Consider the following 27,656-nt stretch of genomic DNA (forward strand, 5'->3'; position numbering starts at 1 on the left):
ACAAATCCACTTTGGCATTATGGGGTAGAGTGTAGATCAGGGACACAATTCCCACTTTGGCATTATGGGGTAGAGTATAGATCAGGAACTACAATTCCTTGGCATTATAGGGTGAAATTGTAGATCAGGGGACACAATTCCCTTTGGCATTATGGGGTAGAGTGTAGAATCAGGGACACAATTCCACTTTGGCATTATGGGGTAGAGTGTAGATCAGGGACACAATTCCACTTTGGCATTATGGGGTAGAGTGTAGATCAGGGACTAATTCCACTTTGGCATTATGGGATTAGTGTAGATCAGGGACACAATTCCACTTTTGGCATTATGGAGTAGAGTGTAGATCAGGGACACAATTCCACTTTGGCATTATGGGGTAGAGTGTAGATCAGGGACACAATTCCACTTTGGCATTATGGGGTAGAGAGTAGATCAGGGACACAATTCCACTTTGGCATTATGGGGTAGAGTGTAGATCAGGGACACAATTCCACTTTGGCATTATGGGGTAGAGTGTAGATCAGGGACACAATTCCACTTTGGCATTATGGGGTAGAGTGTAGATCAGGGACACAATTCCACTTTGGAATTATGGGGTAGAGTGTAGATCAGGGACACAATTCCACTTTGGCATTATGGGGTAGAGTGTAGATCAGGGACACAATTCCACTTTGGCATTATGGGGTAGAGTGTAGATCAGGGACACAATTCCACTTTGGCATTATGGGGTAGAGTGTAGATCAGGGACACAAAACACTAACAACAACATTTTGAAAAGGTCAAGGAGTGTGAATACTTTCTGAAGGCTCTGTCTGTAAATGGAGGACACATGTAAGAAAATCAGGAATCCCTGATTAATTCATGAGAAGTATCACATCCCTACTGTACAGTATACTGTTAAACACTAGCAAACCAGTACAGCTTTGATGAAAGATGTACAGTACTTTTCAGAAAAGGTTTTGTATTACCAGGCAGAGAGATACACTTCTGGTTTCTCACCAGGCAGAGATATACACTTCTGGTTTCTCACCAGGTAGAGAGACACACTTCTGGTTTCTCACCAGGTAGAGAGATACACTTCTGGTTTATCACCAGGTAGAGAGATACACTTCTGGTTTCTCACCAGGTAGAGATACACTTCTGGTTTCTTACCAGGCAGAGATATACACTTCTGGTTTCTCACCAGGTAGAGAGATACACTTCTGGTTTCTCACCAGGTAGAAAGATACACTTCTTGTTTCTCACCAGGTGGAAAGATACACTTCTGGTTTCTCACCAGGTAGAGAGATACACTTCTGGTTTCTCACCAGGTAGAGATACACTTCTGGTTCCTGGGTTCTTACCAGTTGTTTTCTAGGTTACTAGGTAAGCATATACACTTCTGTATTTTGGGGTTCTCACCTGGTAGAGCAATGCACTCCTGGTTTCGAGGTTCCCACTGGCAGTTCTGGTCCACCCCACAGCTCTTACAGCTGGTCTTCTTGTTGCAGACATATGACGGGTTGTCTTTAGGACAGACATCATACTCCACTATGGCCCCCTGGGATAGGAAGACATGTCATACATATTAATAACACAAGTATTTCCTGCTTTCTCCCTCCTGATTCCAGGAACCTTCCCATTTGTGAAAACCCTGGGAATTTACTGGAATTCTACAACAAAGAGACATTGTGTAAAGTCCATGTAAATCACATGTAAAGTCCTATAATGTAATGATCATGAGTACAGCCCATTGACCATTCTTACCGCGACGGCCGTGCAGTTGGAGCTGCGGAGACACACTGAACAGCACACCACTGGCAGCCGTTAGTATTGGCTGTACAGCTGTAGCAGTCCGTGTACTGGTCACAACGATCGTTGTCAACATCTACGATACAACCAGAGTGTCATATTTAGTACAGTTGTAGTATAGTTACAGTACATGTACAGTATCCGTACAATAGTAGTATGTGTACAGTATTCATACAGTATTAGTATGCATATATTATTCATACAATATTAGTATGCGTACAGTATTCATACAGTATTAGTATAGTATTGGTATTCATACATACATTCATACTGTATTAGTAAAGTATTAATACATGATTCATACAGTACTGGAATTAATACATGATTCATACAGTACTGGAATTAATACATGATTCATACAGTATTAGTATTCATACATGATTCATACAGTACTGGAATTAATACATGATTCATACAGTACTGGAATTAATACATGATTCATACAGTATTAGTATTCATACAGGATTCATACAGTATTAGTATTCATACATGATTCATACAGTATTAGTATTAATACATGATTCATACAGTATTAGTATTAATACATGATTCATACAGTACTGGAATTAATACATGATTCATACAGTATTATTATTCATACATGATTCATACAGTATTAGTATTAATACATGATTCATACAGTATTAGTATTAATACATGATTCATACAGTACTGGAATTAATACATGATTCATACAGTATTAGTATTCATACAGTATCAGTATTAATACATGATTCATACAGTACTGGAATTAATACATGATTCATACAGTATTAGTATTCATACAGGATTCATACAGTATTAGTATTAATACATGATTCATACAGTATTAGTATTAATACATGATTCATACAGTACTGGAATTAATACATGATTCATACAGTATTAGTATTCATACAGGATTCATACAGTATTAGTATTAATACATGATTCATACAGTATTAGTATTAATACATGATTCATACAGTACTGGAATTAATACATGATTCATACAGTATTAGTATTCATACAGGATTCATACAGTATCAGTATTAATACATGATTCATACAGTACTGGAATTAATACATGATTCATACAGTATTAGTATTAATACATGATTCATACAGTATTAGTATTAATACATGATTCATACAGTATTAGTATTAATACATGATTCATACAGTACTGGAATTAATACATGATTCATACAGTATTAGTATTCATACATGATTAGTATTAGAATTAATACATGATTCATACAGTATTAGTATTCATACATGATTCATACAGTATTAGTATTCATACAGGATTCATACAGTATTAGTATTAATACATGATTCATACAGTATTAGTATTCATACAGGAGTCATACAGTATTAGTATTCATACAGGATTCATACAGTATTAGTATTCATACAGGATTCATACAGTATTAGTATTAATACATGATTCATACAGTATTAGTATTAATACATGATTCATACAGTATTAGTATTAATACATGATTCATACAGTATTAGTATTAATACATGATTCATACAGTATTAGTATTAATACATGATTCATACAGTATCAGTATTAATACATGATTCATACAGTATCAGTATTAATACATGATTCATACAGTATCAGTATTAATACATGATTCATACAGTATTAGTATTAATACATGATTCATACAGTATTAGTAAAGTATCAGTATTCATACATGATTCATACAGTATTAGTATTAATACATGATTCATACAGTATTAGTAAAGTATCAGTATTCATACATGATTCATACAGTATTAGTATTAATACATGATTCATACAGTATTAGTAAAGTATCAGTATTCATACATGATTCATACAGTATTAGTATTCATACATGATTCATAAGGTATTAGTATTCATACAGGATTCATAAGGTATTAGTATTCATACAGGATTCATAAGGTATTAGTATTCATACATGATTCATACAGTATTAGTATTAATACATGATTCATACAGTATTAGTATTAATACATGATTCATACAGTACTGGAATTAATACATGATTCATACAGTATTAGTATTCATACAGGATTCATACAGTACTGGAATTAATACATGATTCATACAGTACTGGAATTAATACATGATTCATACAGTATTAGTATTAATACATGATTCATACAGTATTAGTATTAATACATGATTCATACAGTATTAGTAAAGTATCAGTATTCATACAGGATTCATACAGTATTAGTATTCATACATGATTCATACAGTATTAGTATTCATACATGATTAGTACAGTATTAGTATTCATACATGATTAGTACAGTATTAGTATAGTAGTAGTATTGGCTGTACAGCTGTACTGGTCATTGGTCATGATCGTTGTCAACATCCACAATAAAATGTCTCAGTCATTTTTTACATTATCTGTTGGAAGCGATATCCCAAGTATAAATACAGTAAAGTACACACAAATGGTAAAAAAAAAAAATGTTTTGTGCAATGTAGTGATTTTAGACAACTAAAAAGGAGCAGGAGCAGGGCACCCCACCCCCCTTAATGCTGATTAGCTGACAGCCGTGGTATGTCAGACCACAGTTATGACAAAACATATTTGTACTGCTCTAACTGCGTTGGTAACCAGTTTATAACAGCAACAAGGCACCTCAGGGAGTTGTGGTATATGGCCAATATACCATGGCTAAGGGCTGGTGCGCCATGCCTTAGAATATATATTGTATATTGGCCATACACCACACCCCCTCAGGCGTATTGCTTAATTAGACATGATCAGTTCTAGGGCATTGCTGCCTGACTTTTGGAGTCCTGTGTTACATGTGTGTGAAAGATATTCAGAATGCAGTTTTCATCTCCAACACCAGAAAATGAGTCTGCCAAAGGGGAAATATAGGAGATTACTGCAGCCGTGACAACACGACACCGAACCAAACACAGCATGTTAGAAGACCCAGCTGGAGAGCTAGTCTGAAGTGATGTCCTGAACACACACAGAGAGACACATACCTCCAGAAAACACACAGATGAAACTGTGCAAGAGGATGGCCCAGACACTGGACTGCACTGTACACACAGACAGATGTACTGCACTGTGCACACAAACAGATGTACTGCACTGTACACACCAACAGATGTACTGCACTGTACACACCAACAGATGTACTGCACTGTACACACCAACAGATGTACTGTACTGTACACACAGACAAATGTACTGCACTGTACACACAGACAAATGTACTGCACTGTACACACAGACAAATGTACTGCACTGTACACACAGACAGATGTACTGCACTGTACACACAGACAGATGTACTGCACTGTACACACAGACAGATGTACTGCACTGTGCACACAGACAGATGTACTGCACTGTACACACCAACAGATGCACTGCACTGTGCACACAAACAGATATACTGCACTGTACACACCAACATATATACTGTACTGTACACACAGACAAATGTACTGCAATGTACAGTCATGGCCAAAGGTTTTGAGAACGACACAACTATTAGTTTTCACAAAGTCTGGTGCCTCAGTTTGTATGATGGCAATTTGCATATACTCCAGAATTTTATGAAGAGTGATCAGATGAATTCCAATTAATTGCAAAGTCCCTCTTTGCCATGCAAATAAACTGAAAAAACCTTTCCACTGCCCTGCCACAAAAGGACTCATGCCAGAAGATGGCCCAGACAGATGTACTGCACTGTGCACACAAACAGATGTACTGCACTGTAGACACAAACAGATGTACTGCACTGTAGACACAAACAGATGTACTGCACTGTAGACACAAACAGATGTACTGCACTGTAGACACAAACAGATGTACTGCACTGTAGACACAAACAGATGTACTGCACTGTACAGTCGTGGCGCCAAGTTTTGAGAATGACAACTATTCAGTTTTCACAAAGTCTGCAATTTGCATATACTCCAGAATGTTATGAAGAGTGATTAGATGAATTGCAATTAATTGCAGAGTTCCTATTTGCCATGCAAATGAACTGAATCCCAAAAAACATTTCCACTGCATTTCAGCCCTGCCACAAAAGGACCAGCTGACATCATGTTAGTGATTTTCTCATTAACACAGGTGTCGGCGTTGGCGAAAGACAAGGCTGGAGATCACTCTGTCAGGCTGATTGAGTTTGAATAACAGACTGGAAGCTTCAAAAGGAGGGTGGTGCTTGGAATCATTGTTATTCCTCTGTCAACCATAGTTACCTGCAAGCAAACACATGCCGTCATCATTGCTTTGCAAAAAAGGGCTTCACAGGCAAGGATTGCTGCCAGTAAGATTGCACCTTCATCGGATCATCAAGAACATCAAGGAGAGTGGTTCAATTGTTGTGCAGAAGGCTTCAGGGGCGCCCAAGAAAGTCCAGCAAGCGCCAGGACCGTCTCCTAAAGTTGATTCAGCTGTGGGATCGGGGCACCACCAATACAGAGCTTGCTCAGGAATGGCAGCAGGCAGGTGTGAGTGCATCTGCATGCACAGTGAGGCAAAGACTTTTGGAGGATGGCCTGGTGTCAAGAAGGGTAGCAAAGAAGCCACTTCTCTCCAGGAAAAACATCAGGGATATTCTGAAAATGATATGAAATGATTTGATATGAGACATGAAGTTGGTTAGATAGGAGGCCATGGTTCTCAGAGGGATAGCTAGTTGATTTGAGACATGAAGTTGGTTGGTTGGTTAGTTAGCTAGCTAACGTTACGTGTTTGATCTGTGTAGTAATATTATTCATATCTCAGAGCCATTTGTATTGCTAGTTATAGCCTAATGCTAGTTATATCCTAATGTTATTGCATCGCGCCGACAGAAACAAACATCTTTCTGGTAAGAAGAGGGGCGGGGGCGTATGTCGACCGCATTATCTACCAAGGGAATTCTCTTCGATTATAATCACAGCCGTATATATTCCCCCCCAAGCAGACACCTCGATGGCTCTGAACGAACTTTATTTGACTCTTTGCAAACTGGAATCATACATCCTGAGGCTGCATTCATTGTAGCTGGGGATTTTAACAAGGCTAATCTGAAAACAAGACTCCCTAAATTGTATCAGCATATCGATTGCGCAACCAGAACTGGCAAAACCTTGGATCATTGCTATTCTAACTTCCGCGACACATATAAGGCCCTGCCCCGCCCTCCTTTCGGAAAAGCTGACCACGACTCCATTTTGTTGATCCCTGCGTACAGACAGAAACTAAAACAAGAAGCTCCGCTGAGGTCTGTTCAATGCTGGTCCGACCAATCTGATTCCACACTCAAAGACTGCTTCCATCACGTGGACTGGGATATGTTTCGTATTGCGTCAGACAACAACATTGACGAATACGCTGATTCGGTGTGCGAGTTCATTAGAACGTGCGTTGAAGATGTCGTTCCCATAGCAACGATTAAAACATTCCCAAACCAGAAACCGTGGATTGATGGCAGCATTCGCGTGAAACTGAAAGCGCGAACCACTGCTTTTAATCAGGGCAAGGTGACCGGAAACATAACCGAATACAAACAGTGTAGCTATTCCCTCCGCAAGGCAATCAAACAAGCTAAGCGTCAGTATAGAGACAAAGTAGAATCTCAATTCAACGGCTCAGACACAAGAGGTATGTGGCAGGGTCTACAGTCAATCACAGATTACAAAAAGAAAACAAGCCCCGTCACGGACCAGGATGTCTTGCTCCCAGGCAGACTAAATAACTTTTTTGCCCGCTTTGAGGACAATACAGTGCCACTGACACGGCCTGCAACCAAAACATGCGAACTCTCCTTCACTGCAGCCGGGTTGAGTAAAACATTTAAACGTGTTAACCCTCACAAGGCTGCAGGCCCAGACGGCATCCCCAGCCGCGCACTCAGAGCATGCGCAGACCAGCTGGCTGGTGTGTTTACGGACATATTCAATCAATCCCTATACCAGTCTGCTGTTCCCACATGCTTCAAGAGGGCCACCATTGTTCCTGTTCCCAAGAAAGCTAAGGTAACTGAGCTAAACGACTACCGCCCCGTAGCACTCACTTCCATCATCATGAAGTGCTTTGAGAGACTAGTCAAGGACCATATCACCTCCACCTACCTGACACCCTAGACCCACTTCAATTTGCTTGCCCCAAATAGGTCCACAGACGATGCAATCTCAACCACACTGCACACTGCCCTAACCCATCTGGACAAGAGGAATACCTATGTGAGAATGCTGTTCATCGACTACTGCTCGGCATTTAACACCATAGTACCCTCCAAGCTCGTCATCAAGCTTGAGACCCTGGGTCTCGACCCCGCCCTGTGCAACTGGGTACTGAATTTCCTGACGGGCTGCCCCCAAGTGGTGAGGGTAGGCAGCAACATCTCCACCCCGCTGGTCCTCAACACTGGGGCCCCACAAGGGTGCATTCTGAGCCCTCTCCTGTACTCCTGTTCACCCACGACTGCATGGCCACGCACGCCTCCAACTCAATCATCAAGTTTGCGGACGACACAACAGTGGTAGGCTTGATTACCAACAACGACGAGACGGCCTACAGGGAGGAGGTGAGGGCCCTTGGAGTGTGGTGTCAGGAAAAATAACCTCACACTCAACGTCAACAAAACTAAGGAGATGATTGTGGACTTCAGGAAACAGCAGAGGGAACACCCCCTATCCACATCGATGGAACAGTAGTGGAGAGGGTAGTAAGTTTAAGTTCCTCGGCATACACAGACAGACTGAATTGGTCCACCCACACAGACAGCATCGTGAAGAAGGCGCGCAGCGCCTCTTCAACCTCAGGAGGCTGAAGAAATTCGTCTTGTCACCAAAAGCACTCACAAACTTCTACAGATGCACAATCGAGCATCCTGGCGGGCTGTATCACCGCCTGGTACGGCAACTGCTCCGCCCACAACCGTAAGGCTCTCCAGAGGGTAGTGAGGTCTGCACAACGCATCACCGGGGGCAAACTACCTGCCCTCCAGGACACCTACACCACCCGATGTTACAGGAAGGCCATAAAGATCATCAAGGACAACATCCACCCGAGCCACTGCCTGTTCACCCCGCTATCATCCAGAAGGTGAGGTCAGTACAGGTGCATCAAAGCTGGGACCGCGAGACTGAAAAACAGCTTCCATCTCAAGGCCATCAGACTGTTAAACAGCCACCACTAACATTGAGTGGCTGCTGCCAACACACTGACTCAACTCACTTTAATAATGGGAATTGATGGAAATTATGTAAAATATATCACTAGCCACTTTAAACAATGCTACCTAATATAATGTTTACATACCCTACATTATTCATCTCATATGTATACATATATACTGTACTCTATCATCTAATGCATCTTTATGTAATACATGTATCACTAGCCACTTTAACTATGCCACTTTGTTTACATACTCCTCTCATATGTATATACTGTACTCGATACCATCTACTGTATCTTGCCTATGCTGCTCTGTACCGTCACTCATTCATATATCTTTATGTACATATTCTTTATCCCCCTACACTTGTGTGTATAAGACAGTAGTTTTGGAATTGTTAGTTAGATTACTTGTTGGTTATTACTGCATTGTCGGAACTAGAAGCACAAGCATTTCGCTACACTCGCATTAACATCTGCTAACCATGTGAATGTGACAAATAAAATTTGATTTGATTTAGTTAGCTAACATTGAACCTGGTTCGTTTAGCTAACTGCTGATTCATGCAGGGCAGTAACATTACAAGTTGGGATTATGGGTCATTGTTTAGCTAGCTAGATACATGTCTAAACAAAAGACTCCACTATGCAACTAACCACTTCAATAGAATGTTTATGATGTCACTGCGACAACTGTCGATAGACGTAGCTGGTAAATTTGCTCTGGCTATCTACTCTGATTTCAGACTCTCGTCTAAATGTGGCAGAGCGCAGAATAACTGAGGAATTTACCAACGCTCAACACCCGTTGAATATGGCCGGTGTCAGTAGAAGTTGGCAAAAAAGCGTAATTAAATTGTTGCCAGCAGCACAGTTAGTCACCAACGCTCTGGATAACATGAAAACAGCCTAACCAGCTCTGCTAGGGAGAGTAATATGGTCAGAGAGCAGTTCTCTCATGTGTCTGGAAGTAGCTAGCAGCTAGCCAACTTTAGCCAGTTAGCTTGGGTGCTTGACTGCTGTTAGGGCAGAATGCTCGGATCAACCCTGCTCCTCAGCCAGAGCGTCCAGTGTGAGCTCTGAACGCTCCGAGAGCCAAACGCTCTTAGTAAACTCTGGCACTCCAGACTAAATTTCCGAACACACCTGTAGTATAAACCAGCCTTAAAAGTCTTGAAATCTTTGGTTGTTTAGTACATGGCCTCACAGGTGAATCCTGAAAGAGATGGGTGGGGCTAAAGCTTAAAAGGGTGTGAATGATGCTGAATGGGTGGAGACAAAGAAGAGCTCTCCAGTAGGTACCAAAATATTCAATGGCTATTTTCTCAAAAGTGGGGTTACACGTTTATCAGCTTTCAAAGCAGAATGACTTTCCCATTGTTCCTCAACTGCAGTGTATGATATACCATTTTCTACCTCTGAGTTGCTACTTTTATCCAATGTATGAAACACCATTTCAAATGTTGATACATAAGACCAAATCGAGCCGGGTGGTCACATATGCACTATTGTAAAGTGGCTGTTCCACTGGATGTCATAAGGTGAATTCACCAATTTGTAAGTCGCTCTGGATAAGAGCGTCTGCCAAATGACTTAAATGTAAATGGAAATGTAATATGTGGAACTAGGCTAGTGGTTAGATAGACAGGTCACCTACATGTTCTGGTTCCACAGGAGGCCAGGGTGGTCTGCTCATCCAGGAATCTGGGGTTCGAGTCCCAGGGCAGGCAGGAGCCCAGGTTATCATTCCAAATGCAGTGAACCCCCGGCCAGGCCGCTATACAGGCGGCAGCGCTGGGAGCGCTGGAGCAGCTGGCTGGCGTGTAGATCAGGACATCACTCAACAACAGACTGTTGAACCCCCCGAACACATACATCACACTGTAGGGGGGTAGAAAGAAACATAAGACACATGAAAGTACAGTAAGCTTATTCCCTAGACATAGTTCCCTAGACACAGTGTCTCCTGAACCCTCCAGTCGCAGTCTCCAGTATTTATGCTGCAGTAGTTTATGTGTCGGGGGGCTGGGGTCAGTTTGTTATATCTGGAGTACTTCTCCTGTCCTATTTGGTGTCCTGTGTGAATCTAAGTGTGCGTTCTCTAATTCTCTCCTTCTCTCTTTCTTTCTCTCTCTCGGACGACCTGAGCCCTAGGACCATGCCCCACGACTACCTGACATGATGACTTCTTGCTGTCCCCAGTCCACCTGGCTTTGCTGCTGCTCCAGTTTCAACTGTTCTGCCTTATTATTATTCGACCATGCTGGTCATTTATGAACATTTGAACATCTTGGCCATGTTCTGTTATAATCTCCACCCGGCACAGCCAGAAGAGGCCTGGCCACCCCACATAGCCTGGTTCCTCTCTAGGTTTCTTCCTAGGTTTTGGCCTTTCTAGGGAGTTTTTCCTAGCCACCGTGCTTCTACACCTGCATTGCTTGCTGTTTGGGGTTTTAGGCTGGGTTTCTGTACAGCACTTTGAGATATCAGCTGATGTACGAAGGGCTATATAAATAAATTTGATTTGATAGTTCCCTAGACATAGTTCCCAAAGCTTTCTCCCACCACCCCACTCCTGTATTTTGATGTGATATGTTTCTACAACCGTACAGCAATTCAGATTCAATTCACGTTTAGATGGAGTATTTGTCGGTTTCGGCTTCCAGAGCCACTTCGCCTCTAAAAGGAACATGTCAGGTCTTTGGACTATAAGGTGTAATGTTGGGCTCAAATAGTCCATTACTGGGCTAGGGACCCTGAAGTAGACGGTCTCTCTGTACCTGTCACTGTAGACGGCCGTGTGTCCAAACCGGTTGACATCATGGTGGAGGTCTGGTCTGGACAGCACTGACCACTCATCACATGCTGTTTAGAGAGAGAGACATGTTTATATTGACAAGTTTCTACATCCGCTTGTTGTTACATGATCTGACCAGCAATGTGATAGTTAGACATGGTTAGACTGGGTTAGGGTTAGACTGGGTTAGGGTTAAAGATGGGTTAGGGTTAAAGATGGGTTAGGGTTAAGATGGGTTAGGGTTAAGATGGGTTAGGGTTAAGATGGGTTACGGCTAGACTGGGTTACGGCTAGACTGGGTTACGGCTAGACTGGGTTACGGCTAGACTGGGTTACGGCTAGACTGGGTTACGGCTAGACTGGGTTACGGCTAGACTGGGTTACGGCTAGACTGGGTTACGGCTAGACTGGATTAGACTGCGTTAGGGTTAGACTGCGTTAGGGTTAAGATGGGTTAGGGTTAAAATGGGTTACGGCTAGACTGGGTTAGACTGGGTTAGGGTTAAGATGGGTTAGATTTAGACTGGGTTAGGGCTAGACTGGGTTAGGGCTCGACTGGGTTAGGGCTCGACTGGGTTAGGGCTCGACTGGGTTAGGGCTCGACTGGGTTAGGGCTCGACTGGGTTAGGGCTCGACTGGGTTAGGGCTCGACTGGGTTAGGGCTCGACTGGGTTAGGGCTCGACTGGGTTAGGGTTAAAATGGGTTAGGGTTAAGATGGGTTAGGGTTAAGATGGGTTAGGGTTAAGATGGGTTAGGGTTAAGATGGGTTAGGGTTAGACTGGGTTACGGCTAGACTGGGTTAGGGTTAGACTGGATTAGACTGCGTTAGGGTTAGACTACGTTAGGGTTAAGATGGGTTAGGGTTAAGATGGGTTACGGCTAGACTGGGTTACGGCTAGACTGGGTTACGGCTAGACTGGGCTAGACTGGGTTAGACTGGGTTAGACTGGGTTAGACTGGGTTAAGGTTAAGATGGGTTAGGGCTAGACTGGGTTAGGGCTAGACTGGGTTAGGGCTAGACTGGGTTAGGGCTAGACTGGGTTAGGGCTAGACTGGGATAGGGCTAAGATGGGTTAGGTTTAGACTGGGTTAGGGTTTAGACTGGGTTAGGGTTAGACTGGGTTTGGGCTAGACTGGATTTGGGCTCGACTGGATTAGGGCTCGACTGGATTAGGGCTCGACTGGATTAGGGTTAGACTGGATTAGGGTTAGACTGGATTAGGGTTAGACTGGATTAGGGTTAGACTGGGTTAGGAGGGGTTAGGGTTAGGATGGGTTAGCCTGGGTTAAGGTTAGACTGGGTTAGGGTTAAGATGGGTTAGGGTTAGACTGGGTTAGGGTTAAAATGGGGTAGGGTTAGACTGCCTTAGGCTAGACTGGGTTAGGGCTAGACTGGGTTCGGGCTAGACTGGGTTCGGGCTAGACTGGGTTCGGGTTAAGATGGGTTAGGGTTAAGATGGGTTAGGGTTAAGATGGGTTAGGGTTAAGATGGGTTAGGGTTAAGATGGGGTACAGCTAGACTGGGTTACAGCTAGACTGGGTTAGGGTTAGACTGGGTTAGGGTTAAGATGGGTTAGGGCTCGACTGGGTTAGGGTTAAGATGGGTTAGGGCTCGACTGGGTTAGGGCTCGACTGGGTTAGGGCTCGACTGGGTTAGGGCTCGACTGGGTTAGGGCTCGACTGGGTTAGGGCTCGACTGGGTTAGGGCTCGACTGGGTTAGGGCTCGACTGGGTTAGGGCTCGACTGGGTTAGGGCTCGACTGGATTAGGGCTCGACTGGATTAGGGTTAGACTGGATTAGGGTTAGACTGGATTAGGAGGGGTTAGGGTTAGGATGGGTTAGCCTGGGTTAAGGTTAGACTGGGTTAGGGTTAAGATGGGGTAGGGTTAGACTGCCTTAGGCTAGACTGCGTTCGGGCTAGACTGCGTTCGGGCTAGACTGCGTTCGGGCTAGACTGCGTTCGGGCTAGACTGCGTTCGGGCTAGACTGCGTTAGGGTTAGGATGGGTTAGGGTTAAGATGGGTTAGGGTTAAGATGGGTTAGGGTTAAGATGGGTTAGGGTTAGACTGGATTAGGGTTAGACTGGATTAGGGTTAGACTGTGTTAGGGTTAGACTGTGTTAGGGTTAGACTGTGTTAGGGTTAGACTGTTAGGGTTAGACTGGGTTTGGGTTAGACTGGGTTAGGGTTAGACTGGGTTAGGGTTAAGATGGGGTAGGGTTAGACTGCCTTAGGCTAGACTGGGTTCGGGCTAGACTGGGTTCGGGCTAGACTGGGTTCGGGCTAGACTGCGTTCGGGCTAGACTGCGTTCGGGCTAGACTGCGTTCGGGCTAGACTGCGTTCGGGCTAGACTGCGTTCGGGCTAGACTGCGTTCGGGCTAGACTGCGTTAGGGTTAGGATGGGTTAGGGTTAAGATGGGTTAGGGTTAAGATGGGTTAGGGTTAGACTGGATTAGGGTTAGACTGGATTAGGGTTAGACTGTGTTAGGGTTAGACTGTGTTAGGGTTAGACTGTGTTAGGGTTAGACTGTGTTAGGGTTAGACTGTTAGGGTTAGACTGTTAGGGTTAGACTGGGTTTGGGTTAGACTGGGTTAGGGTTAGACTGGGTTAGGGTTAAGATGGGGTAGGGTTAGACTGCCTTAGGCTAGACTGGGTTCGGGCTAGACTGGGTTCGGGCTAGACTGGGTTCGGGCTAGACTGGGTTCGGGCTAGACTGCGTTCGGGCTAGACTGCGTTCGGGCTAGACTGCGTTCGGGCTAGACTGCGTTCGGGCTAGACTGCGTTCGGGCTAGACTGCGTTCGGGCTAGACTGCGTTCGGGCTAGACTGGGGTAGGGTTAAGATGGGGTAGGCTTAAGATGGGTTAGGGTTAAGATGGGTTAGGGTTAAAATGGATTACAGCTAGACTGGGTTACAGCTAGACTGGGTTAGGGTTAAGATGGGTTAGATTTAGACTGGGTTAGGGCTAGACTGGGTTAGGGCTAGACTGGGTTAGGGCTAGACTGGGTTAGGGCTAGACTGGGTTAGGGCTAGACTGGGCTAGACTGCGTTAGGGTTAGACTGCGTTAGGGTTAGACTGCGTTAGGGTTAGACTGCGTTAGGGTTAGACTGCGTTAGGGTTAAGATGGGTTAGGGTTAAGATGGGTTAGGGTTAAGATGGGTTAGGGTTAAGATGGGTTAGGGTTAAGATGGGTTAGGGTTAAAATGGGTTACGGCTAGACTGGGTTAGGGTTAGACTGGGTTAGGGTTAAGATGGGTTAGATTTAGACTGGGTTAGGGCTAGACTGGGTTAGGGCTAGACTGGGTTAGGGCTAGACTGGGTTAGGGCTAGACTGGGTTAGGGCTAGACTGGGTTAGGGTTAAGATGGATTAGGGTTAAGATGGGTTAGGGTTAAGATGGGTTAGGGTTAAGATGGGTTAGGGCTAGACTGGGTTAGGGCTAGACTGGGTTAGGGCTAGACTGGGTTAGGGCTAGACTGGGCTAGACTGGGTTAGGGTTAAGATGGGTTAGGGTTAAGATGGGTTTGGGCTAGACTGGATTAGGGCTAGACTGGATTAGGGCTAGACTGGATTAGGGTTAGACTGGATTAGGGTTAGACTGGATTAGGGTTAGACTGGATTAGGGTTAGACTGGATTAGGGTTAGACTGGGTTAGGAGGGGTTAGGATTAGGATGGGTTAGCCTGGGTTAAGGTTAGACTGGGTTAGGGTTAGACTGGGTTAGGGTTAGACTGGGTTTGACTGGGTTAGGGTTAGACTGGGTTAGGAGGGGTTAGGGTTAGACTGCGTTAGGGTTAGACTGGGTTAGGGGTTAGACTGGGTTAGGGGTTAGACTGGGTTAGGGTTAGACTGGGTTAGGGTTAGACTGGGTTAGGGTTAGACTGGGTTTGACTGGGTTAGGGTTAGACTGGGTTTGACTGGGTTAGGGTTAGACCGGGTTGAGAGGGGTTAGGGTTAGGAGGGGTTAGACTGGGTTAGGGTTAGGGTTAGACTGGGTTAGGGTTAGACTGGGTTAGGGTTAGACTGGGTTAGGATGGGATAGGGTTAGGGTTAGACTGGGTTAGGGTTAGACTGGGTTAGGGTTAGACTGGGTTAGGGTTTGACTGGGTTAGGGTTAGACTGGGTTAGGGTTAGACTGGGTTAGGGTTAGACTGGGTTAAGGTTAGACTGGGTTAGTATGGGTAAGGAGGGGTTAGGGTTAGGAGGGGTTAGACTGGGTTAGGGTTAGACTGGGTTAAGGTTAAGATGGGTTAGAGTTAGACTGGTTTAGCATTAGACTGGGTTAGGAGGGGTTAGGATGGGTTAGACTGGGTTAGGGTTAGGATGGGTTAGGGTTAGACTGGGTTAGGGTTAGGGTTAGACTGGGTTAAGGTTAAGATGGGTTAGAGTTAGACTGGTTTAGCATTAGACTGGGTTAGGAGGGGTTAGGATGGGTTAGACTGGGTTAGGGTTAGGATGGGTTAGGGTTAGGATGGGTTAGGGTTAGACTGGGTTAGGGTTAGACTGGGTTAGGGTTAAGGTGGGTTAGGGTTAAGGTGGGTTAGGGTTAAGGTGGGTTAGACTGGGTTAGGGTTAGGATTAAGATTGGTTAAGGTTAAGGTGGGTTAGGGTTAAGATGCGTTCGGGTTAAGGTGCGTTAGGGTTAAGGTGCGTTAGGGTGAAGGTGCGTAGGGTTAAGGTGCGTTAGGGTTAGACTGGGTTAGACTGGGTTAGGATTAAGATTGGTTAGAGTTAAGATGCGTTAGGGTTAAGGTGGGTTAGGGTTAAGGTGGGTTAGGGTTAAGGTGGGTTAGACTGGGTTAGGGTTAGACTGGGTTAGGGTTAAGGTGGGTTAGGGTTAAGGTGCGTTAGGGTTAAGGTGCGTTAGGGTTAAGGTGCGTTAGGGTTAAGGTGCGTCAGGGTTAAGATGCGTTAGGGTTAGTAACAGACATCTCAACATCAACAGTCCAGAGGAGACTGTGTGAATCAGGCCTTCGTGGTTGAATTCCTGCAAAGAAACCACTACTAAAGGACCCCAATAATATGTTTCTTGGGCCAAGAAACACGAGCAATGGACATTAGATCAGTGGAAATCTGTCCTTTGGTCTGATGAGTCCAAATTTGAGATTTTTAGTTTGTGGAATGCAGAATAAGTGATTGGATGAGCTATGCAAGTGTATTTCCCATGATGAAGCATGGAGGAGGAGGTGTTATTGTGTGGGGTTGCATTGCTGTTGACACAATCTATGCTTTAGTTAGAATTCAATGCACACTTAACCAGCATGGCTAACACAGCATTCTGCAGCGATACACCATCCCATCTGGTTTGGGCTTAGTGGGACTATAATTTGTTTTTCAACAGGACAATGACCCAACACACCTCCAGTCTGTATAAGGGCTATTTGACCAAGAAGGAGAGTGATGGAGTGCTGCATCAGATGACCTGGCCTCCACAATCATCCGACCTCAACCCAATTGAGATGGTTTGGGATGAGTTGGACGGCAGAGTGAAGGAGAAGATTAGACTGAAGATTAACCCCCTAATAGGTTTGACTGGAGCACTGTGGGCACAATGTGTTCTGGAGGGTTTAAACCCCTAATGGGTTAGATTAGGGGTTGGATTCTGTTTAAGTATCTGTTGTCTAAATGGTATATGGAGATGTTGGCACAGTTTGCGGACGACACAACAGTGGTAGGCTTGATTACCAACAAGGACGAGACGGCCTACAAGGAGGAGGTGAGGGCCCTCAGAGTGTGGTGTCAGGAAAATAACCTCACACTCAACGTCAACAAAACTAAGGAGATGATTGTGGACTTCAGGAAACAGCAGAGGGAACACCCTCCTATCCACATCGATGGAACAGTAGTGGAGAGAGTAGCAAGTTTTAAGTTTCTCGGCATACACATCACAGACAAACTGAATTGGTCCACTCACACAGATAGCATCGTGAAGAAGGCGCAGCAGCGCCTCTTCAACCTCAGGAGGCTAAAGAAATTTGGCTTGTCACCAAAAGCACTCACAAACTTCTACAGATGCACAATCGAGAGCATCCTGGCGGGCTGTATCACCGCCTGGTACGGCAACTGCTCCGCCCTCAACCGTAAGGCTCTCCAGAGGGTAGTGAGGTCTGCACAACGCATCACCGGGGGCAAACTACCTGCCCTCCAGGACACCTACACCACCCGATGTTACAGGAAGGCCATAAAGATCATCAAGGACATCAACCACCCGAGCCACTGCCTGTTCACCCCGCTATCATCCAGAAGGCGAGGTCAGTACAGGTGCATCAAAGCTGGGACCGAGAGACTGAAAAACAGCTTCTCTCTCAAGGCCATCAGACTGTTAAACAGCCACCACTAACATTGAGTGGCTGCTGCCAACACACTGACACAACTCCAGCCACTTCAATAACGGGAATTGATGGGAAATGTAAATATATCACTAGCCACTTTAAACAATGCTACCTTATATAATGTTACATACCCTACATTATTCTTCTCATATGCATACGTATATACTGTACTCTATATCATCGACTGCATCCTTATGTAATACATGTATCACTAGCCACTTTAACTATGCCACTTTGTTTACATAATCATCTCATATGTATATACTGTACTCGATACCATCTACTGTATCTTGCCTATGCTGCTCTGTACCATCACTCATTCATATATCCTTATGTACATATTCTTTATCCCCTTACACTGTGTATAAGACAGTAGTTTAGGAATTGTTAGTTAGATTACTTGTTGGTTATTACTGCATTGTCGGAACTAGAAGCACAAGCATTTCGCTACACTCGCATTAACATCTGCTAACCAAGTGTATGTGACAAATAAAATTTGATTTGATTAACATTCACTAACAACACAAAGGACATTAATACATTCATTAACAACGACCACTGTCCCAATTGGACTCGTAGATAAATACAATGTACTTCTCATCCAACACCACAAGGAATGAATTAATGTTTGAACAAGTTCTTCTTGGCCATGGGCATCACTGGCCCCGTCTGGCTGCCATCACTGGCCCCGTCTGGCTGCCATCACTGGCCCCGTCTGGCTGCCATCACTGGCCCCGTCTGGCTGCCATCACTGGCCACGTCTGGCTGCCATCACTGGCCACGTCTGGCTGCCATCACTGGCCACCAATGTCCCCTGCAGATTTTCAGGTATTCTCTGACTGGTAGACAATATTGTCATTATGAATGGTGGATAGAGCAACACTGAAGCATGCATGAGAGCACCAGCTGTTCCGGACGACTTAAAACCTAGACCTTTAAACCTGGACAAAAAGAACACCTACGTGAGTATGCTGTTCATTGACTACAGCTCAGCGTTCAACACCATAGTGCCCTCCAAGCTCATCACAAAGCTAAAGACCCCCCTGGGACTAAACACCTCCCTTTTCAACTAGATCCTGGACTTTGACGGGCCGCCCCCAGGTGGTGAGGGTAGGTAACGACACATCTGCCACGCTGATCCTCAACACGGGGGCCCCTCAGGGGTGCGTGCTTCGATCCTCTCCTGTACTCCCTGTTCACCCACGACTGCATGGCCAGGCACAACTCCAACACCAAATCAAATCAAATTTATTTATATAGCCCTTCGTACATCAGCTGATATCTCCAAGTGCTGTACAGAAACCCAGCCTAAAACCCCAAACAGCAAGCAATGCAGGTGTAGAAGCACCATCATTATGTTTGCAGACAACAACGGTGGTAGGCCTGATCACCAACAGCGATGAAACAGCCTATAGGGAAGAGGTCAGAGACCTGGCCAACTTCTCCCCAAACGTGATCACAAAAAAATGAGATTATCATGGACTACAGGAAAAAGAGAGCAAGCATGCTCCCATTCCCATCAACAGTAGACCTGGAGTAGGTCGACAACATCAAGATCCTTGGTGTCCACATTAGCAACAAACTATCATGGTCCAAACACACCAAGACAGTCGTAAAGAGGAAACGACAATGCATATTCCCCCTCAGGAGATGGAAGAGATTTGTGGCATGGGTCCTCAGATCCTCAAACAGTTCTACAGCTGCACCGTCGAGAGCATCCTGACTGGTTGCATCACCACCTGATATGGCAACTGCTCGGGCATCCGACCGCAAGGGTAGTGGGTACAGCCCAGAACATCACCGGGGCCAAGCTTCCTGCCATCCAGGACCTCTATACCAGGCGGTGTCAGAGGAAAGCCCTGAACATCCCTGGTGCCAAGCTTCCTGCCATCCAGGACCTCTATACCAGGCGGTGTCAGAGGAAAGCCCTGAACATCCCTGGTGCCAAGCTTCCTGCCATCCAGGACCGATATACCAGGCGGTGTCAGAGGAAAGCCCTGAACATCCCTGGTGCCAAGCTTCCTGCCATCCAGGACCTCTATACCAGGCGGTGTCAGAGGAAGGCCCTGAACATCCCTGGTGCCAAGCTTCCTGCCATCCAGGACCTCTATACCAGGCGGTGTCAGAGGAAAGCCCTGAACATCCCTGGTGCCAAGCTTCCTGCCATCCAGGACCGATATACCAGGCGGTGTCAGAGGAAGGCCCTTTACATTTCTAAAGGCAGTTACCCAAGTCCTAGAATGTTCTCTTTGCTACCGCAGGGTAAGCGGTACAGGAGCGCCAAGTCGAAGTCCAATTTGTTTTATTTGATTTCAGGACAAGAGATCAGTCTCAGCTGTTGTTTTAATGAACTGACAAGCAATTTCCCCACGCGGGATGATTAGAATGGAGGACAAGATATCAGTCTCTGCTGTTGTTTTAATGAACTAACAAGCAATTTCCCCACACGGGATGATTAGAATGGAGGACAAGAGATCAGTCTCTGCTGTTGTTTTAATGAACTAACAAGCAATTTCCCCACACGGGATGATTAGAATGAAGGACAAGAGATCAGTCTCTGCTGTTGTTTTAATGAACTAAAACACTTTAGAATGATGGTGTTTTTGAGAGGTTATTAATGGCCAAATAATTTGTCACTGCCCAGGATGTAGGCCATTAAGTTTGTGCTGTTATGACTGTGTGCGTTATGAGGCTGCCACGCCCCCTGGTTGTATGTCTGTGGCGTGCTCGTCTTGTAATGAAGAATTTATGAGTGGTTATAACAGGTTGAGGCTGCCACGCCCCCTGGTTGTATGTCTGTGGCGTGCTCATCTTGTAATGAAGGATTTATGAGTGGTTATAACAGGTTGAGGCTGCCACGCCCCCTGGTTGTATGTCTGTGTCGTGCTCGTCTTGCAATGAAGGATTAATGAGTGGTTATAACAGGTTGAGGCTGCCACGCCCCCTGTTTGTATGTCTGTGGCGTGCTCATCTTGCAATGAAGGATTTATGAGTGGTTATAACAGGTTGAGGCAGCCACGCCCCCTGGTTGTATGTCTGTGGCGTGCTCATCTTGTAATGAAGGATTTATGAGTGGTTATAACAGGTTGAGGCTGCCACGCCCCCTGATTGTATGTCTGTGGCGTGCTCATCTTGTAATGAAGGATTTATGAGTGGTTATAACAGGTTGAGCCTGCCACGCCCCGTGGTTGTATGTCTGTGGCGTGCTCATCTTGTAATGAAGGATTTATGAGTGGTTATAACAGGTTGAGCCTGCCACGCCCCGTGGTTGTATGTCTGTGGCGTGCTCATCTTGTAATGAAGGATTTATGAGTGGTTATAACAGGTTGAGGCTGTCACGTACCCAGGTCATAGGCCATGAAGTCCGAGGAGAAGCACTTGGCGCCGTGGCTCATGGACGTGTCGTTGTGAGTGTTCCCTCCAAACACCAGCATGGTTCCGCTAACGATGACCGCCGTGTGGAGGTACCGGAAGAACCCGCTGTCCTTTAGAACTGTCCTGGAAACACACAGAACCATTGAGAACATCAGCAGGAGAACAGATACAATGTGTTCCTCAAATGGTCCCCTATTCCCTATGGGCCCTGGACCAACCTAGTGCACTATATAAAGAATAGAACACCCTATTCCCTATGGGCCCTGGACAAACCTAGTGCACTATATAAAGAATAGAACACCCTATTCCCTATGGGCCCTGGACAAACCTAGTGCACTATATAAAGAATAGAACACCCTATTCCCTATGGGCCCTAGACAAACCTAGTGCACTATATAAAGAATAGGACACCCTATTCCCTATTGGCCGAGCGTTGGGCCAGTAACCTAAAGGTTGCTAGATCGAATCCCTGAGCTGACAAGGTAAAAATCTGTCGTTCTGCCCCTGAACAGGCAGTTAACCCACTGTTCCCAGGCCGTCATTGTAAATAAGAATTAGTTCTTAACTGACTTGCCTAGTAAAATAAAAAAAGGTGAAATATAAACAATGAAATACACCATCCCAACACCACCAGGTACATTAATTAACAGTAATACAGTATCTACACAGAGGGAACGCATGAAAACCGTGGTTACTACAGTGTAGGTAATGTGTTAAACACTTACTATACAAAACAGACCCATGTGAGATTAGAGCCAGACCCATGTGAGATTAGAGCCAGACCCATGTGAGATTAGAGCCAGACCCATGTGAGATTAGAGCCAGACCCATGTGAGATTAGAGCCAGACCCATGTGAGATTAGAGCCAGACCCATGTGAGATTGGAGCCAGACCCATGTGAGATTGGAGCCAGACCCATGTGAGATTGGAGCCAGACCCATGTGAGATTAGAGCCAGACCCATGTGCGATTAGAGCCAGACCCATGTGAGATTAGAGCCAGACCCATGTGAGATTAGAGCCAGACCCATGTGAGATTAGAGCCAGACCCATGTGAGATTAGAGCCAGACCCATGTGAGATTAGAGCCAGACCCATGTGAGATTAGAGCCAGACCCATGTGAGATTGGAGCCAGACCCATGTGAGATTGGAGCCAGACCCATGTGAGATTGGAGCCAGACCCATGTGAGATTGGAGCCAGACCCATGTGAGATTAGAGCCAGACCCATGTGAGATTGGAGCCAGACCCATGTGCGATTGGAGCCAGACCCATGTGCGATTAGAGCCAGACCCATGTGAGATTAGAGCCAGACCCATGTGCGATTAGAGCCAGACCCATGTGAGATTAGAGCCAGACCCATGTGAGATTAGAGCCAGACCCATGTGAGATTAGAGCCAGACCCATGTGCGATTAGAGCCAGACCCATGTGAGATTAGAGCCAGACCCATGTGAGATTAGAGCCAGACCCATGTGAGATTAGAGCCAGACCCATGTGAGATTAGAGCCAGACCCATGTGAGATTAGAGCCAGACCCATGTGAGATTGGAGCCAGACCCATGTGAGATTGGAGCCAGACCCATGTGAGATTGGAGCCAGACCCATGTGAGATTGGAGCCAGACCCATGTGAGATTGGAGCCAGACCCATGTGAGATTGGAGCCAGACCCATGTGAGATTGGAGCCAGACCCATGTGAGATTAGAGCCAGACCCATGTGAGATTAGAGCCAGACCCATGTGAGATTAGAGCCAGACCCATGTGAGATTAGAGCCAGACCCATGTGAGATTAGAGCCAGACCCATGAGATTTTTGGATCCGATACCGATCATGATTTGCCAATATTATTATTATAGGTGGAACAACAAATGGAAATGTTTTCTGTAGGGATAGAAACTCTGACTGGTGTCGTTGCGTTGGGTTTTATGTCCAGTTTTACCGTAGAGCGTGTCAGGCAAGACTGCTTTGTTAGCCATGTAAAGAGTGCCCTCTTCAGGATAAATAATGAAATGCAAAAACAAAATAAAATTCCATGAAGAATGGCTTTTTCTTCGCATTTTATATCAGCCCTTTTAAATGCTGACACAGTATCAGCCAATGGTATCTGTCAACCGATGAAGCGGTCGGGCTCTGCTGTTAATATGGACGTATGAACAGAGTTTATTCACAGATTAGTTGAACGTCCTTATAGTTCGTCGCTCTGGATCAGAGCGTGTGGATAACAACATCTGACAAATAACTGCATTATATAATGGAGGCTAAAAGTCATACAAACACCCTCAAAAGAGGTCTTCCCTGAAACTTAAAGGACTAGTTCACTATTTTACAACTTTATGTTAGATGGTTCTTCACCCCAATTTGACATTTTAACTGGTCGAGTACAAAACATAAAGGCCCACACTAGAAACAAATGTGTGCATTTATCTACACGGTGTGTACAAAACATAAAGACCCACACTAGAAACAAATGTGTGCATTTATCTACACGGAGTGTACAAAACAAAGTCCCACACTAGAAACAAATGTGTGCATTTATCTACACGGAGTGTACAAAACATAAAGTCCCACACTAGAAACAAATGTGTGCATTTATCTACACGGTGTGTCCTGTGTGGCTCAGTCGGTAGAGCATGGCGCTTGCAACGCCAAGCGTCGTGGGTTCGATTCCCGCTGGGGCCACCCATATGTAAAAGTAGTGGCCCCAGCCGACTTGTAAGTCGCTTTGGACAAAAGCGTCTGCTAAATGGGATATATATATTATATATTACAAAACATAAAGACCCACACTAGAAACAAATGTGTGCATTTATCTACACGGTGTGTACAAAACATAAAGAACACCTTCCTCACATCGAGTTGCAACCCCCCTCTCCTTTTGCCCTCAGAACAGCCCCAATTTGTCGAGGGTATGGACTCTACAAGGTGTCGAAGCGTTCCACAGGTATGCTGGTCCATGTTGACTCAATGCTTCCCACAGTTATGTCAACTTGGCTGGATGTCCTTTGGGTGGTGGACAATTCTTGATACACACAGAAAAGTTGAGAGTGAAAAACCCAGCAATGATTGACACCAGAACTGTGCCTGGCACTGGTTAGTAAACTGTGGCATGACGTGCCAATGACAAATTATGAAAATACACCTTCATGCCTAACGGACCAAATTATGAAATTACACCTTCATGCCTAACGGACCAAATTATGAAATTACACCTTCATGCCTAACGGACCAAATTATACAATTACACCTTCATGCCTAACGGACCAAATTATAAAATTACACCTTCATGCCTAACGGACCAAATTATAAAATTACACCTTCATGCCTAACGGACCAAATTATGAAATTACACCTTCATGCCTAACGGACCAAATTATAAAATTACACCTTCATGCCTAACGGACCAAATTATGAAATTACACCTTCATGCCTAACGGACCAAATTATGAAATTACACCTTCATGCCTAACGGACCAAATTATAAAATTACACCTTCATGCCTAACGGACCAAATTATAAAATTACACCTTCATGCCTAACGGACCAGATTATAAAATTACACCTTCATGCCTAACGGACCAAATTATGAAATTACACCTTCATGCCTAACGGACCAAATTATAAAATTACACCTTCATGCCTAACGGACCAAATTATAAAATTACACCTTCATGCCTAATGGACCAAATTATAAAATTACACCTTCATGGAAAAGAATAGTGTTGTCCAACAATGACAAGCCACCGGGGCCTGACAACTTGGATGGAAAGTTAGGGAGGATGATAGTTATTGCCTTCATAAAGTATCCACATTCCATGACATTGTCCACGTGTTGTTGTGTTACAGCCTGCATTTAAAATGTTGGTTATTGTTTTGTTTTCAAAATAATAAAAAATTAATAATAAGTATTCAACACCTTTGTTGTGGCTTAATAAGACCAGGAGAAAAACATGCGTCAAGTCACAAGTTGGACCTAATAATAGTATTTAACATGATTTTTGAAGGACTACCTGTACCCCACAATGATCTGTAAGATCCTGCAATCAAGCAGTGAATTTCAAACACAGATTAAACCACAAATACCAGGGAGGTTCTGCAATGCCTCGCAAAAGGGCACCTATTGTTGGACGCCCCCCCAAAAAAAAAGCAGACAATGAATATCCCTTTGAGAGGTTACAAATTACACTTTGGATGGTGTATCAGTACACCCAAGTATACTGGCTATGATAGGAGAAAAAAACTGAGGATGGATCAACAACAATGCAGTAACTCCACAATACTAACCTAGTTGACAGAGTGAAAAGAAGGCATCCTGTACATAATATTTCAAAACATGCATCATGTGTCCAACAAGGCACTGAAGTCATATTACAAATAAATTTAGCAAAGCAACTCACTTTTTGTCCTGAATACAAAGTGTTGTATTGGTTTGCTCCAAACATATTACTGAGTACCACTCTTCATATTTTTTCAAGCACATTGGTGGCTGCATCATGTTATGGGCATGCTTGTTTATTTTGTATTTTTTTATTGAACCTTTAACTCGGCAAGTCAGTTAAGAACACATTACTTTACAATGACGGCCTACGCTGGCCCAAAGCAGGACGACGCTAGGCCAATTATGCGCCGCCCTATGGGACTCCCAATCACGCGGCCGGTTGTGATGCCAGCCTGGATTCGAACCAGGGTGTCTGTAGTGATACCTCTATCACTGACATGCAGTGCCTTAGACTACTGCGCCACTCGGAAGCTTATAATCGTTAAGGACTGTCACACCCTGATCTGTTTCACCTGTCCTTGTGATTGTCCACCCCCCTCAGGTCTTATTTTCCCCGTGTATGTATCCCTGTGTTTCCTGTCTCTCTGTGCCAGTTTATATATCCCTGTGTTTCCTGTCTCTCTGTACCCAGTGTATGTATCCCTGTGTTTCCCTGTCTCTCTGTACCAGTGTGTTATACCTGTGTTCCCTGTCTCTTGTACCAGTGTATTTATCCCTGTTTCCTATGTCTCTATGTACCAGTGTATTTATCCCTGTTTCCTGTTCTGTACCAGTGTATGCCTGCCTGTGTTTCCTGTCTCTGTGCCAGTGTATTTATCCCTGTGTTTCCTGTCTCTGTGCCAGTGCATTTATCCCTGTGTTTCCTGTCTCTCTGTGCTAGTGTGTGTTATCCCTGTGTTACCTGTCTCTCTGTACCAGTGTGTTGCCCTGTGTTTCTGTCTCTCTGTACCAGTGTATTTATCCCTGTGTTTCCTGTCTCTCTGTACCAGTGTATGTATCCCTGTGTTTCCTGTCTCTCTGTGCTAGTGTATTTATCCCTGTGTTTCCTGTCTCTCTGTACCAGTGTATGTATACCTGTGTTTCCTGTCTCTTGTGCCAGTGTATTTATCCCTGTGTTTCCTGTCTCTCTGTGCCAGTGCATTTATCCCTGTGTTTCCTGTCTCTCTGTGCTAGTGTATTTATCCCTGTGTTACCTGTCTCTCTGTACCAGTGTATTTATCCCTGTGTTTCCTGTCTCTCTGTACCAGTGTATTTATCCCTGTGTTTCCTGTCTCTCTGTACCAGTGTATGTATCCCTGTGTTTCCTGTCTCTCTGTGCTAGTGTATTTATCCCTGTGTTTCCTGTCTCTCTGTACCAGTGTATGTATCCCTGTGTTTCCTGTCTCTCTGTACCAGTGTATTTATCCCTGTGTTTCCTGTCTCTCTGTACCAGTGTATTTATCCCTGTGTTTCCTGTCTCTCTGTACCAGTGTATTTATCCCTGTGTTTCCTGTCTCTCTGTACCAGTTTATGTATCCCTGTGTTTCCTGTCTCTCAGTACCAGTTTATGTATCCCTGTGTTTCCTGTCTCTCTGTACCAGTGTATTTATCCCTGTGTTTCCTGTCTCTCAGTACCAGTTTATGTATCACTGTGTTTGCTGTCTCTCTGTACCAGTGTATGTATCCCTGTGTTTCCTGTCTCTCTGTACCAGTTTATGTATCCCTGTGTTTCCTGTCTCTCAGTACCAGTTTATGTATCCCTGTGTTTCCTGTCTCTCTGTACCAGTTTATGTATCCCTGTGTTTCCTGTCTCTCTGTACCAGTGAATTTATCCCTGTGTTTCCTGTCTCTTGTACCAGTGTATTTATCCCTGTTTCCTGTCTCTCTGTACCAGTGTATGTATACCTGTGTTTCCTGTCTCTTGTGCCAGTGTATTTATCCCTGTGTTTCCTGTCTCTTGTGCCAGTGTATTTAT

At 44.7% G+C, this 27,656-nt stretch overlaps 1 protein-coding gene across 1 annotated transcript; it reads right to left on the minus strand.

Moving 5' to 3' along the window:
• Window positions 1-1,401: 1,401 nt before the first annotated feature.
• LOC135533729 (attractin-like) lies at window positions 1,402-23,258 on the minus strand (the record flags this gene model as incomplete). The annotated part of the gene is made up of 7 exons (XM_064960995.1): window positions 23,206-23,258; window positions 21,401-21,555; window positions 11,708-11,792; window positions 10,585-10,808; window positions 1,747-1,867; window positions 1,646-1,652; window positions 1,402-1,540 (listed from the first exon to the last, which is right to left on the minus strand). Coding segments are annotated over exons 1-7 (784 nt in total), but the record flags the coding sequence as incomplete, so codon positions are not given.
• Window positions 23,259-27,656: the final 4,398 nt, after the last annotated feature.

Source organism: Oncorhynchus masou, unplaced genomic scaffold, assembly GCF_036934945.1.
Source record: "Oncorhynchus masou masou isolate Uvic2021 unplaced genomic scaffold, UVic_Omas_1.1 unplaced_scaffold_2629, whole genome shotgun sequence".
Taxonomy (NCBI): Eukaryota; Metazoa; Chordata; class Actinopteri; order Salmoniformes; family Salmonidae; genus Oncorhynchus; species Oncorhynchus masou.